Here is a 14058-nt window from a genome sequence, read left to right as displayed (position 1 = left end):
CTGTGTCATAAAGTACTTACTTGAAGACAATCGACCTAATGTTATAAAACAACTAAGTACACTAGTATTAAAGTACTGTATTATAACGACGTAATCACACTAATATTATAAATGCGAAAGTTTAGATGGATGAAACGGCTGAACGGATTTTAATGAAATTCGGATGAGATATATACAATAGTCTAGGACAACACTAAGGCTACTCACTTTTGTTTTTTTTTTAATTCCACACAGATGGACTCGAGGGCGGAATCTAATGTTTGAATAATTTATACACTTTGTTTCTAATAGAAAGCGGTAGAAAGGGAACAGCTAAACTAACACCTAGTATGATCTATTCTCAGACACACATCCTAGCTGAACGCATCCGTGTAATTCGATAACTTCCTTGAGAGTAACATTAATTTAAATGTGTTACAGAAGTTTGACACGCTGTGACGTCATGTCTATTGTTCGAGTCGTTTCTTCCAACCAACATTAAGACTGACGACTTGAAGACTTTCTTGGCGATGCTCCTGGTATACTCTATGTTTTCCGATCATGAGATACAAGTATATACAATTTCGTTCGTAATTACTGTACTATTGTATTGTTCGTTAGTAACTGACAGTTTCACAAGATGGCCGCCTGACCAGTGCTCGGAGTTTTTAATTTAAAAACTTATTTACAAACAGATCAAAAGGGTTCGCTATGTTTTATTCAGATATTTGGATATATAGAACTTCAGTTATATAGACATGTCTATCTTACTAATATTATCTTACTTCTTACTAATATTATAAATGCGAAAGTATGGATGGATGGATGGATGGATGGATGTTTGTTAGCGTTTGTAGCCTAAACGGCTGAACGGATCTCTATGAAATTTGGCACAAGTTTAGAGCATAGTCTGGAAGAACACATAGGCTACTTTTTATCCCGGGAATAGTTACGGTTCCCGTGGGATTCATTAATTTAGTTTTTTAATGTTTACTCGATCATTCTGCAATGGTTCAACATATCTTATTTAAATTTGGCACAGATGTAAAACAAAGTCTGGAGTATACATGGGAAAAGCTTCATCCCCGAGAAATGTCCGGTTCCCGAGGGATACGTAACTTTTTGTAATTTATATAGTTCGTATGTTTTGTAATACCACGCGGACGAAGTCGCGGGCAACAGCTCGTTACAAATAAAGTAGCAATTTACAGGACTGTAAATCCAATTGAAATATTTATTAGTTGAGTATGAGCGGTGAGCGTTGAGCACTCGAGGGGGTCGAGCAATACTCCATTAAACCAACGAGTCTGAAAATCCCAAGCAATTCTCACTTGAATAAAATTATTTATATTAGGAACTTGCGAATAGAACCATCAACTAATTTAACTATTTATGAACATTAAAAATACAAATAAATAAACAGTAATGTAACTATAACATGGCAACAGCAAACACGAAAATCCTAACACAAGTTTTAATTGAAGCAAACGCAACGTAAAATGAGATACCGGGCTACAATTGTACATTCTGTTAGCTGATACAAGTTGCCAGTCACGTTCCGACAGAAACAATCAGATGCAACGTATATCTAGATAAACTAGAACCCGTAACTCCAAACCATTTATAGTGCATGCAAATGAACAGAATTTAATTTCAAAAATTCCCTTTATAATTGTGTCGAGTTTATTACGTATAAAGAAAACATACAGATATTGACAAAATGGCGAAGCGACCTCTGCCCATAGACATCCGCAATTGCAGATACGTTGCCTACCCTTAATCGACGGTGGAGGAGACGCACAGACAGACACACATAAAGAAGACAATTCCCCTTCCGATGCGTCTCCGCCGCCGTTAAGCCGCTTTCCATTCCCACTCTTTCCTTACAATAAATAGATGAAAAGGGAAAGGGACTAAAATTAGGCCACCGGCACGCATACTCATCAGACAAAACACGGAATCGCTCCCACTTTACGCCGTCTTCTGTGTGGTGGTGGTATTCCATCGGGCGAACCGGCGCATTCGTACGAAGTTGTTAAAGTGGGCTCTACCACTGTCACATTTCTCCAACCAAGTATTCCAGCTAAGTTAAAGGCCTTAGACAACCTCTATACATATAGTAAACAAAGTCGCTTGCCACTGTCTGTGTATTCCTATTTATTCTTAGATCTTTTTTATTAGTTTTCAAGTCGGGTTTTTTAATTGAAAACATATTCATTTATGTGTTAAAAGGTCTATTCGTTTTAAATCTTTTTTTGTCTGATGAAATCTAAGAGCGAGAGCATTTGGTGGGTCTGTACAAGTACCTCGTCAACATCTCATTAACGTTGCTCGATTGCGTGAAGCAAGGCGCCGACTTGACGTCACAACCTTACATGACGGTACACTGGGCACAAAGAGCTTTTACGTTAACTATGGGTATAAAAATATTCAGGTGTTATGGAGTGATGCTTTCAACTTGAAATAAAAATGAAAGTTGTATAAAATAATCATACTAACCATACTCCATACTTTCGTACTAAAATCATAAATACGAAAGTTTAGATGGATGGATGATTGTTAGAGTTTGTAGCCTAAACGGCAGAACGGATCTCGATGAAATTTGACATAGAGGTAGAGAATAGTCTAGAAAAAACATAGGCTACTCACAGTTGTTTTTCTAATCCGAAAGGAACAAACAACACAACAGCAACCGAGCATAAGTCATTAACGGTTATTTAAGGAGACCGTAGCGACAAATATTATATTATTTACTCGTCTGTATTAATATTATAAAGGGGAAAGATTAATATTTATGGATTTTTGTATGTATTGAAATAATTCAAAAACTACTGGGCCGATTTTAAAAATTCTTTCACTATTGAAAAGCTACGTTATCAATGAGTAACATATGCTATTTTTATTATTGTTTTTTTTAATAAACGGAGCCAAAGTCGCGACCAACAGGCTAATTAAGTAAAATTAAACGCCTCGTTTTGTATTTAATATATAGTAAATATACAACTCTGTTATTTCTAAAACTATTCTAAATCAATAACAGTGGTAGTGCCCGCTTTAACATCTTAGCACGAATGGACCGGCACGCCCGGTGTAATACCACGACCACACAGAAGACAGGCGTGAAATGGAAGGAATTCCGTGTTTCGTCTGATGAGTGTGGTGCCGGAGGCCTAATTTAAGTCCCTTTCTCTTCACCACCCTTTTCTTATAAGAGGATGGGAAGAGGAAGTGGATTTGACGATGGAGGAGATGCATAGGAAGAGGAAATATCCTCCTTATGTGCGTCTCCTCCTCCGTCGGATAAGGGTAGGCGACGCATCTGCAATTGCAGATGTCTATGGGCAGCGGTCGCTTCGCCATTTTGGCGGATTCAGATGGCCGCTTGCTCGTTTGCCATCTTATGTTATAAAAAAAAATACATTTAGGTAATGATAGATTTAATTAAAGGAAACTGTATACTTATAATGTAGATTTGTCCTACATTTCCATTACATCGAACGATATATTAATCAACAATGTTCAACACAACTGTCTGTGTCGCACTAATTAGTTAATTACGATATCTTGTAATCCAACACCACTCAAATAACACTGACAGCCGAATACTGGAACGAAATTAAACTAGTTAAACATATTGGTATACTATTATAAAGAGAAAAGATTTTTTTTATTTACGTTTATATTTCATTCACGTAAAAACTGGGCTGATTTAAAAAAAATCACCACTAAAAAGCTACGTTATTAGTGAATAACATAGGCTATGTTTTGTATTTTTTTCGAAGTCGCGAGTAACACTATTGCCTTTGGTTCGTTGACTATGGCCTAGTCATCCCTAATTTGGGGTAGGCTGTGAGCCCCTCAGTGGGCACATATAGTGAGCTCGTGATGATGATGATGAAGAGCAACAGGTTAATTCTTAATAATTTAGATAACAATTTGAAATGATACCCTATCTCGTAACCTGAAATCTGAAATACGTACCTAATTTCATAGTGACGGTTACCCACCTTTCCGCTATTTAATTAACGGGCCGACTTCAGTATTGAAACGATTTTAAATAAGTGTGGCGCGATATTAATGAGGGTTGGCGGACTTAATTATTTCCAACGCCACCATTACGCAGGCCGCCGGCACGATTTGCGGCTGCCTTTGATTAACCAAACGTTAATAGAAGCAGTGTTTTCTAATATCCTAAGGCAATCTATATAGCAAAACAATGTTATCTTTAAAAGTATGTCTTGGAGTGATGTTTTAAAAAATGTTCATGTTACAAAAACAAACGAATTGGTTGATATTAAAAATTAATTTACGAACAATGAAGATTATTTATTTGATTTTGACAAAGCGCCATCTATAGGTTGATTTAAGAACTAATAAAACTTGTACAGTTATTACTTTTAATTTTAAGCAGTCAACAACAGATGGCGCTGATTGGAATAACATTATAAAACGTAAACCAATTTTTCAAAAGTTTTCTTATTGTAATATCTACCTTAAAAAATAACAATTATCTAACCTGATTATCATCGTCGCTTTGGAAGGTGGCCAGCCAAAAATCTTCAATATTCTCAGGATAATCACATTCCTTCTCAGGATCTGGACTTAAACAGGGTTTACGATCTCTAAACACTAAAATGAGTCCACCATCCTCTTCTTCTGGTCGCCAAGCACCACACATAGTCGCGACAGTTCGTTTCAAAGGACCATCATCAGTTAATTTAAGTTTTTTCGATGGCACTTCCTCACCCGCCATTACTGTGTCGCACTCAACTTTCGAAATAGAACCCGCCATTTTTTTAATGTTACGAGATATTTTAGTATCAACTATTCTAACGTTTGTTTGCAATTTCGTACAGATGTGTCTAATCATACGTACGAAAAATAAATATTTATTTAAGTGAGGTTATAAACACTTGTAAGTAAACAAAAGCAACCAATCGCGTTTATGCTTCTACAGAGCTTTAAAGCTAAATTATACTTTAACGATATTTCTGAAACTAGCAATGGAATCGGTTTTCAATAAAATTATATCAATTAACTGATATTTATAACGCAAAATTTCGAACTCCGTTAACACAAACTGGCAAAGACAAGAATCACAACCCTCGATTAGGAGAACAAATAATAATGAACTTGTAAAACACTGCAACTTAATTAAGAGAATTTAACACAGTATCCGTTATTCTTGCTGTATAGTTTATGTTATTAAATGCAAGACAAAACGTTTTAAGGTTATAATGCCGCTTCTTCCAATCAGCTGACAGAACTCGTGTTGTCGTTGATAGTGACATTGACAGTTTGTAGTGCTGCTATTATCCCTTGGGATGTGCTATATATCATGGTCCTTTTTTCTTTTACGTTTTTAATTTTTTTTACTTTTTAAAAAGTATTTGAAATAATTCTTTACATCTTAGGCATTTTTCTGTTAGTTTCTGTTTAAATGTGTAACAGCGCCATCTATATTGCTTGCTTATAACTTCTGCTAAATAATTTTTAAAGGTTCAATTTGTTTTATTACTTTATTTATTAGCTACACTTTTACGACTGGCACCTTATTACAAATAATGATTCATTGTAAAACGTTAATATTAATTTAAAGTTATAATGAAAAGCTAAATCTTATTACAAACACATGTAACATTATCAGCGTCATCAACAGTGAAGAATTTGTGAACTTTTGACCCAAAACTAACATAGATGGCGTTAGCAGTACGAATCGAAGCAAACATTTTAAAGAACGTTTTTAGATGGTATCAGCACTCATAACAAAACTTTTTGTGTTTTAATAAATAAATAAGCATCTCAAAGGAAATGTCTAAGAATCTAGTAAACTCCTAAATCCTGGTTCTTGGATAGACGATGGCTTCTACGTCCATAGACCACAGGCAATAGAATCAACCTACACGATGAAGAGATAACATTAAAAAAATATTTTGGTAAGTTCAGCACCTAAGGGCACCTTTACATTTAAATAAATTGTTTACAAAGACATCATGGGTCCATTCCCCTTACAAATTTAAATTTGTACAACAGATAGGGTTGACAAAAATCGAGTTTCTCATATTTTCTCTATCAACATTCGTTTGTTTTTACTAAATGTAAAAAGCTGTAATACCGCTGTAGATGATTGTAAACCTTAAAACTGTTAATCTAGAATGCAAAGGCGTTTCTATGAGCAGTTAAGAGGGTCAATCTAGCTATAAGGTAGTAAACTTTAAAATATATGCAAACTTCCTTAAATAAGACGACATTATTGGTAACCGTTTTGACCTAGCCTAGATTATTAGATGGAGACCCCATGAATGAATTATCTCAATTGTCAAAACATAAAAAAGACAAAACAATGTTGTTATTAATATTAGGGTTGTAACGGAGGCCATTTTAACGGAAGCGGATGCGGATGCGGAGGCGAAGGGCTTCACCTCTGCAAAAGCGGAGGTAAACGGAAGCGGAAGCGGAGGTCAACAATAACATATTAATTGCGATTTATTAAATAAATAAAAACTAAAAGTACGTTAATTCAAAATACAGATTGGTACGTAATTACAAGATACAGTTTATTATGAAAATATAATGTATAACAATTATAGTTAGTTGACATATCACCCACACGCGGGCCGCATAAACGATACGACGAAAACTAACCTCCGTTATAACTCCGCATAAAAATATAACAGAAGCGGATGCGGAAGTTCCGCACTTGCGGATGCGGAAGCGGAGTTCCGTTACAACCCTAATTGATATTACTTACATTATAATATTGTACAAAAACCCCTACGCAGTTTACCCCTTTTTAGTGCGTATGGTGATCGTCTACTGTTTTGTTTAAAAGTTGAAACACAACTTATAACCTTGAAAAAACTATTTCTAGTTGTTATGACATCAACAGAAAAAGTAATAAATCAAGTGATATCAAAAGACATTTATGATATACTAAAGTTTTATCTATAAGAATGTATAACATCTGGAAATACGAATAGAAATGGAATTTTATCATAACATGCAGAAATTCTGTAAATAAAATTTAGTATATAAGTCAACAATTATAAGAACTGAACATTACAATTTAGTTGAAAAGTACGTAGATATTTAAAATGTTAAAACTTTTAACGATTTCAATTTTCATTATTGTAGTTGGCGCGATCGGAATCGATCGTTTAGGAAAAGAATTTGTCGAACCGAGCAGCGTTGTTTACGATATAGAAAACTCTAGACAACTGTTCGCTGAATTCGTTGAGAAATATAACAAACAATATGAACGAGAAGAATATAATTATCGATATGAAATCTTCGTTAAAAACCTGGAAGATATAAATGAAAGGAACAAAAAAAGTAGCTCCGCCGTGTATGGTATCACAAAATTCGTTGATTTAACTCATGAGGAATTTATATCTCAGTATACTGGGATGGCTGTTAGTGGAAGAAGATCGGATAGTGATGACACGCCAGTAGATGTTGACACTCTTTTAGATAATATTGAGGCACCAGAAGAATTTGACTGGCGAGACAAAAATGTTGTGACTGATGTCAAAGATCAACAAGGTTGCGGTGCTTGTTGGGCGTTTAGTTCTACAGGTTTGTATATTAATTTTATGACTGTTTTCATATTATTTTAGGATTTTTTGACAGTGGTAGTGTCCGCTTTAACACAAATGGGCCGGCACGCCCGGTGTAATACCACGACCACACAGAAGACAGACGTGAAATGGAAGCAATTCCGTGTTTCGTCTGATCAGTGTGATGCCGGAGGCCTAATTTGGCTCCATTTCTCTTTACCACCCTTTTCTTATAAGCAGAGGATAGGAACGGGAAGTGGATTTGACGGTGGAGGAGATGCATAAGCAGGGGCAAAATCCTCTTTATGTGTGTCTCCTCCTCCGTCGGATAAGGGTAGGCAACGCATCTGCGATCGCGGATGTCTATGGGCAGCGGCTGCTTCGCCATTTTGGTGGATTCATTGGCCGCTTGCTCGTTATAAAAAACAGGTTCTTTGAAATAAATGGGAAATTAAAATGTAATAAAAACATGGATTATGTTTCTAACTAATAACGTAACTTTGTAAGATTTTTCGAAAAATCCAGTATCTCTTTATATATTAGTTCAGATAGCCCTATAATATGTCAAAGTGTAGGGCATCTTATTAAAGAAAATATTTAAATATATGTTGTGATGTAATTGCTGATGTCCTATACTACAAATTATTGTATTTACGCTTTATTACATTAGTATAGATATACATAGAAATGCTAGTAGATGAGAAGATAGGAGGTTTAATATCTCTTTGTATTTATCGTCCAGGTGCTGCAGAAGGCCAGTATGCTATAAAACATTCGGAATTGCTTTCTTTGTCAGAAAAGCAGCTGATTGACTGCTGGGATCAAAGCGGAGGTTGCACAGGCAATGCTCCAGATAGGGGACTTAAGTAAGAAAAATCAGGCATTCATTTATTTTAAAGTATTTGTTTCTTACCATCCTTTCCTCTTAAGAAAAGGGTGGCAAACGAAAGGTACTAAAATTAGGCCGCCGTTTTTTATCCCTTGTAGTTTGCCCCTTGATATACTCGTATCAAAGAATACATTTTAATTTTATTTTATTGGAATTTCTCTACAATAGTAAAGCGTATTTACATTCTCTGGTAAGCTTTCGTTTCTTACGGCCAATTTATCTGTCATTTTAGTCATTATCAACCTTGCTCTTGTCCCGCAGGGTCGGCATACTACATACTGTTACATGTTCTTCCTTACATCTCTATCAGCCGTAAGATCTGAATTAACTCCTTTAAACATATCCTTTTATGTTTTCATTTTAGTGCCGCAGCTAAAATGGGTGGTTTTATGTTGGAAAGGGATTATCCATACAAGCCAAGTCAAAATAAATGTTCGTTTCAAAAGAACAAAGTAGCAGTGCGAGTTAAGGGTGGGCGCACCGTGACAGTGGATGACGAGGAAAAACTCAAGGATTTGGTTTATCAGACAGGTCCTGTTTCGACTGGTAAGTTCACATATTTGAAAATAGTAATCAATTCAAAGCACCAATAGCGGTCTAGGGTTCGAATCCCGCCATTCGACTATTGTGAACCATATCCTAGCACAAGCCTAGAGCTTAGTTGGAATGGTTAATGGAAATTTTAGTAAATTAACAAAAATCTACCAATATTTTTATTAAAAAAATATTTTGCCAACCGTTTAAAGCTTGAATCTACTGTCTGATACCGTAATTGCACGTTGTCAAAATGTATGTAATGCAGTTAAGGGATTTGTCTGAGACAGAAAAGATGGCCTGTCCCACCACTGGCTGATATAGGCTCAGATAGCTTAAAAGTGACGTCACTGTCAGATTGAGTACCAAAATCCGTTATTTCCATCACATACTTTTTACGTTGAATTATCTGACAATTTACAAGAATTGTGGAACAAGCCCTAAGTCACCAGATTTACAGAAAGAAGAATCGCATATGACAAGAGAACTTAAGCTATGTGTGGAGGTAAACCGATAGAGGTAGAGGTAGAAAGAGACGAATGGATTGCGTGAATGGTGATCAAAAAGGGAGTGACGACTGAGATGGCGGAAATCAGATTAATAGATAAATCCAAAAAGGAGTAAAATAATTGGAGTGTTAATAATAAGTATTAAGAATGAATAGAAGAATGTGGATGGCTACAGAGGAAGAGGAAAACCGAAGAAAGTATGGATGCATTGTGTGGAAGAAGATATGCTTAAGAAGGGAGTGGATTCAGATATGACGGCTGATAGAGATGTATGGAAGAGCAGCACATACTGTGACGACCCTCCGTAAGGGATAAAGGCAAGTTGATGATAAGTAGAATAATAGGAGTAGGTGTAGAAAATAAGGAGGTGGAGATGATCAGGAGGCAGATTAAGGCGAGTTTAATATTTCAATAATAATAAAAATAAAACGTTTCTTTATTATATTACCTAAAATTTAATGTTAACATTATTACAGTAACATGCATGAACATTTTGTATTATACCCGTTAGTTTAAAGTGTTTCCTTAAGCCAGTTACTTTTGTCAGGGTTCTACGCGAACAAAGAGTTTAGCTCGTACAGAGGTCAAATGTACGACGGTAAAGGTTGTCCGAAAGGAAAGAAACCCAACCACGCTATGCTCATCGTAGGTTATGGTGTTGGTATGTATTTTATATTTAGTTTTAAAACCAACTGTTTTATTGTCTATACTAATATTACAAAGAAGAATGATTGTTTGCATTGAATACGGGCTTAAACTACATAACCGATTCAAAAAGAATCCAATTAGAAATGTACATTATCACTTAGTGAATAAGGTATATTTTACATCAGTTATCAATGGCAAGGATATGAAGAAACAGGAACCATGTGAGACGTATACTCGGTTTGAATCGGTAGTTTTGTTCTTGGTCTAAAAGCTGGTTATATGATGTTAGTTAGATATTAACAGAAGACACAATTTGGAAAAATAGATCAAAGGATATCTGAAAGACTTTGAAGAACGAGGAAAAGATGGGCGACCACGGCTAGAAATATAAGTATGGAAGAGTTGATCTTAACAAGTGTGTCATTACAGAGAACGGAACGCCATATTGGATGATAAAGAACTCTTATAACGTTCATTGGGGAGCTAACGGATACCTGAAGCTAATTAGAGGCGTAAATGCTTGTTCTCTTTTAAATTATACTGCTGTAGCTGAAGTCGAATGAGGTAATATGATATATGTATGAAAATATTCCAATCTGATATTATATTATATAGAAATGTGTGAAAATAAATAAATCGTTTGAAATGTATAATGTTATTTTACTTAATTATTTTATTAAACTTTGATAATAGATGTCGCTATTGCAACTTGTAATGGTTAAAACCGGAGTTGACCCAACCACGTAATACAGAGCCTTTCTTATGTTTATTTGTTGGACTATTCAAAGTAATCGTTCTTGTATTATAAATGCGAAAATTTAGATGGATGTTTGCTAGAGTTTGGAGTCTAAACGGCTGAACAGATTTCGATGAAATTTAGTATAGATGTAGAGGATAGTCAGAAAGAACATATCTACTCACTTTTGTTTTTATTAATTCAGACAGAGTGGCGGGAGAAAGCTAGTTATTACATATTAAGTGACGTAAAGAAGAAAAATAGCATTAAATAAACAATATATCGTATGTTGTAACGTGATACTTATTCATTAGCCGGTGAGAAATGTGTTGGTCTGTCTGCAACGTACACTCAGGCGATTGGGCCGTCATAATCACAAGATAAGCGTCCACCACATCTGTAAACTATCATATAAATGATCCGCTGACGTGTGACAAATGGACACAACTTAATAGTCCATTGTAGTAGATCTTGTGTGGCCAAAGAGTTAGCGTTACGAAACTCCACTATCGTTCCACTTGTATTGTTGTCCTTTTTGTACCAAAGGGAATGAGTAAAATGACAGTATGTATTACTATATTATGTTTAGAAAACTACTATTAGAAATGTAGCAAATATATGATATCACTTTGGACTGCTGTCAATTGCGTTTTAACTTCAACTTTAAAAATCTTTAGTGTCTATTAACTATTATCGAGTTTGCTCGTTTCCATAAATAAGTATTTAATAAAGTAATTGTTGCTATATCAGACTCTATTTAGTTTCCTATCGTTTTCTTCATACTAAAACACTCCATTTGAGACTACATAATTAATTTTAGTCAGTAAGTAGTATGTAAAGTAAAACTGGTTTTATTGGCATTTAATTGTAACTTGGAAATCTGATGCCACTAATCGGATTTTGTATTTTTCGAATTATATTTGAATAGTTTATTTTTTCTTAAGTCGCTGGTTTCATGGCCGAAACAAAAGAAATGCGTGCTCGCGAAAAACGTCAGAGAACAGTTGTATTAGCGGAGGTTTTCACCGCCATATGTCACAGACAATCCTTGTGCCATTGCAGTACTGAACATTGTCACCTTCGCTTCAGATTAATGTCATGAAATTGTTTCCAAGTAGATTTTAACGACCACTTTAGTTTTCTTTCTAGTATTAAGTGTACAATTGTTATTTCTCAAGAAAAACGGAATGGAGTTTTTGTTTGTTTTACTTTCTTCAAATGTAACCTTTAGTTAAACAATTTATAATTTTTAACCGTTTGTCTATACTTATTATAAAGAGGAAATATTTGTATTTTTGTCTGTATTGAAATAACTCAAAAACTTTTGGCCCGATTTTTAAAATTCTTTTATCGTTAGAAAGGTAACTTATCTGTGAGAAACATAGGCTACTTTTTTTACTTTCAAGCAGGCAAAGTCACGAGCATTAGGTAATTATATTGAACATGAACCATTCAATAATTCCGTTTGTTAAATGCGTGTCTGTTGGCTACTCGTAGTACTGTAGATAAACAGAACAATAAGTGAGACTACGTAACGGGCGGGCAACTTTCGGCATGTCCGTCAGAATTAGCGTCCGGCTTTAACTATCGGCCCGGGGCCCACCTCAACCATAAATTAGATGCTGCTTGAGCGGTACAAGGGTTGACTTTGTTTCCATTGTTGTATAGCTTTTAAATTATCGTGTTAGATAGGCATCTAACTACGGCTAAACGGATCTGGGTGAAATTCGGCATAGTTTTAGAACAGAGTCTAGAATAACACATAGGCTACTTACTTTTGTTTTCTTTTTTATTTCCACGCGGACGAGGTCGCTGGCGAAAGCTAGTATGTACATAACTTAAGTAACTATGATATATTTTCGAGTACTTGTATGCAGATAGAAAACACCTTTTAAAAATCTTAAGTATAATAAATACCATAAAAATTATTGAATCAAAGATTAAAAGTATTATTTTTTAATTTAGGCTCTGTTTGCGTTTGAAGTGTAAAACAAAAATTGTAACAAAACAATTTGTTTGTAAACTTTTAATATGAATTTAACTCTTCAAATAAATTTAGTTGTTGCTCACTTAAATGTATATTTTAGTAAGATATACTTGTACATTATATTCACTTAGATACAGTTCGTGTAGTAATACCGTATGACAATGGAAACTCGGCATAAAGCATGGGCCATAGACTTTTAATCAATCTGCACGAGCGGTGCGGGACTGCAAAAATGGCGGCAGGTTAGTTTGTGGCTCGGCTTAATTAAAACCATAAGGAAAACTGTCTGTCCGTCGGTTGGTTTCATATATCCCTGACACTTTTTTGAAGGTTTTTTGGAATTGCTGCTAACTCTTATTAACCTAGTTAGGATAAATTAATTGGCTATCACGTTATATAGCCGTTATACAGGCAGATATTCAAACAAAGCTAAAATTCCACTAAAGTTTGGATGTCTGACTGGAAACGACGCTTAAGGGAAATGTTTGTGATGTTTCAAAATTCACCCGATAGATTCAATTAGTTCGCACGTGATTTCTTTAAAAAAATATTTAATTGAATAACGTAAGTACATAATTAGAAAAGTGTTTCTTGGGCCAGTAACTCAGAATAAAACATCAGAATAAACACACATAAGTAAAACAACTTCAAAACAATAAACGGTTATAACGGAAATTCTCACTCGGGTCATTTCTCAATTCCAAAACCCTGTCCAATCTAGACAATATTCGGTACATAGAGAATGATATTCAAAACAATCCGCAGCGAAAAACCGATCTCCCAGCCCCGCGGGGGTCGTTCCGGCTTTACTTTTTCACATTATACCCGGGGTCGGGAACGGTGCATATCCATTACGTAAGTGTTTATACTTAACCCCGCGTTCGTGTACTCCACATATTGCCTTACCATATTACCTGTGGACTTTAATAACGGCCCCGCGGAGTTTCTCCAATTGAATCTTTAATTTGTTCGCTACCGAATTCACTTTTCAATCTGTTAGAATCAAACTGTATAAAGTATATTTTTCTTTTAATTTACTCAATTATAAAGTGAGACAGAGATTTGGATGCGTTTTAGTTAAGTACCTTTATAGATACACTTATTGTCGCCCGGGGCTCCGCCTGCGTGGAGTTAAAATCTTTATTAAGCCTGGGTTCTTTTTTACGATTAATTTTAATAGCCTGTTGAGCCGTTCTGGTAACGTATTAAACATACATACA

The 14058-nt window shown here is 35.2% G+C and overlaps 2 protein-coding genes across 2 annotated transcripts in view; one reads left to right on the top strand and one right to left on the bottom strand.

Moving 5' to 3' along the window:
• Window positions 1-5005, bottom strand: part of LOC106099624 (RNA pseudouridylate synthase domain-containing protein 2-like) — a 220197-nt gene extending 215192 nt beyond the window's left edge. Inside the window, exon 1 of the mRNA XM_013278217.1 lies at window positions 4496-5005. Coding sequence (XP_013133671.1) covers window positions 4496-4849 — 354 coding nt within the window. The 5' untranslated portion in view covers window positions 4850-5005. The remainder of the gene's footprint in view (window positions 1-4495) is intronic.
• A 2380-nt stretch (window positions 5006-7385) lies between these two features.
• Window positions 7386-10678, top strand: LOC106099478 (pro-cathepsin H-like). Its single transcript, XM_013278036.1, has 5 exons — window positions 7386-7554; window positions 8278-8401; window positions 8789-8970; window positions 10015-10128; window positions 10545-10678. The coding sequence occupies exons 1-5, from the start codon at window positions 7386-7388 to the stop codon at window positions 10676-10678; spliced, it is 723 nt and encodes a 240-aa protein (XP_013133490.1).
• The last annotated feature ends 3380 nt before the right edge of the window (window positions 10679-14058 follow it).

The sequence above is a fragment of the Papilio polytes genome, unplaced genomic scaffold (genome assembly GCF_000836215.1).
Source record: "Papilio polytes unplaced genomic scaffold, Ppol_1.0 DF824102.1, whole genome shotgun sequence".
NCBI lineage: Eukaryota > Metazoa > Arthropoda > Insecta > Lepidoptera > Papilionidae > Papilio > Papilio polytes.
Note: the sequence above shows the minus strand (reverse complement) of the source record. Positions and strands in the feature narration are given on the sequence as shown.

What these genes read in the sequence shown, in the direction of transcription:
- LOC106099478 (XM_013278036.1), top strand. Translation starts at nt 7,386, where the DNA reads ATGGCTGTTAGTGGAAGAAGATCGGATAGTGATGACACGCCAGTAGAT. An exon ending in GCTCCAGATAGGGGACTTAA is followed by an intron (nt 8,402 to 8,788) that starts GTAAGAAAAATC and finishes TTTTCATTTTAG; the next exon opens with TGCCGCAGCTAAAATGGGTG. An exon ending in CATCGTAGGTTATGGTGTTG is followed by an intron (nt 10,129 to 10,544) that starts GTATGTATTTTA and finishes GTGTCATTACAG; the next exon opens with AGAACGGAACGCCATATTGG.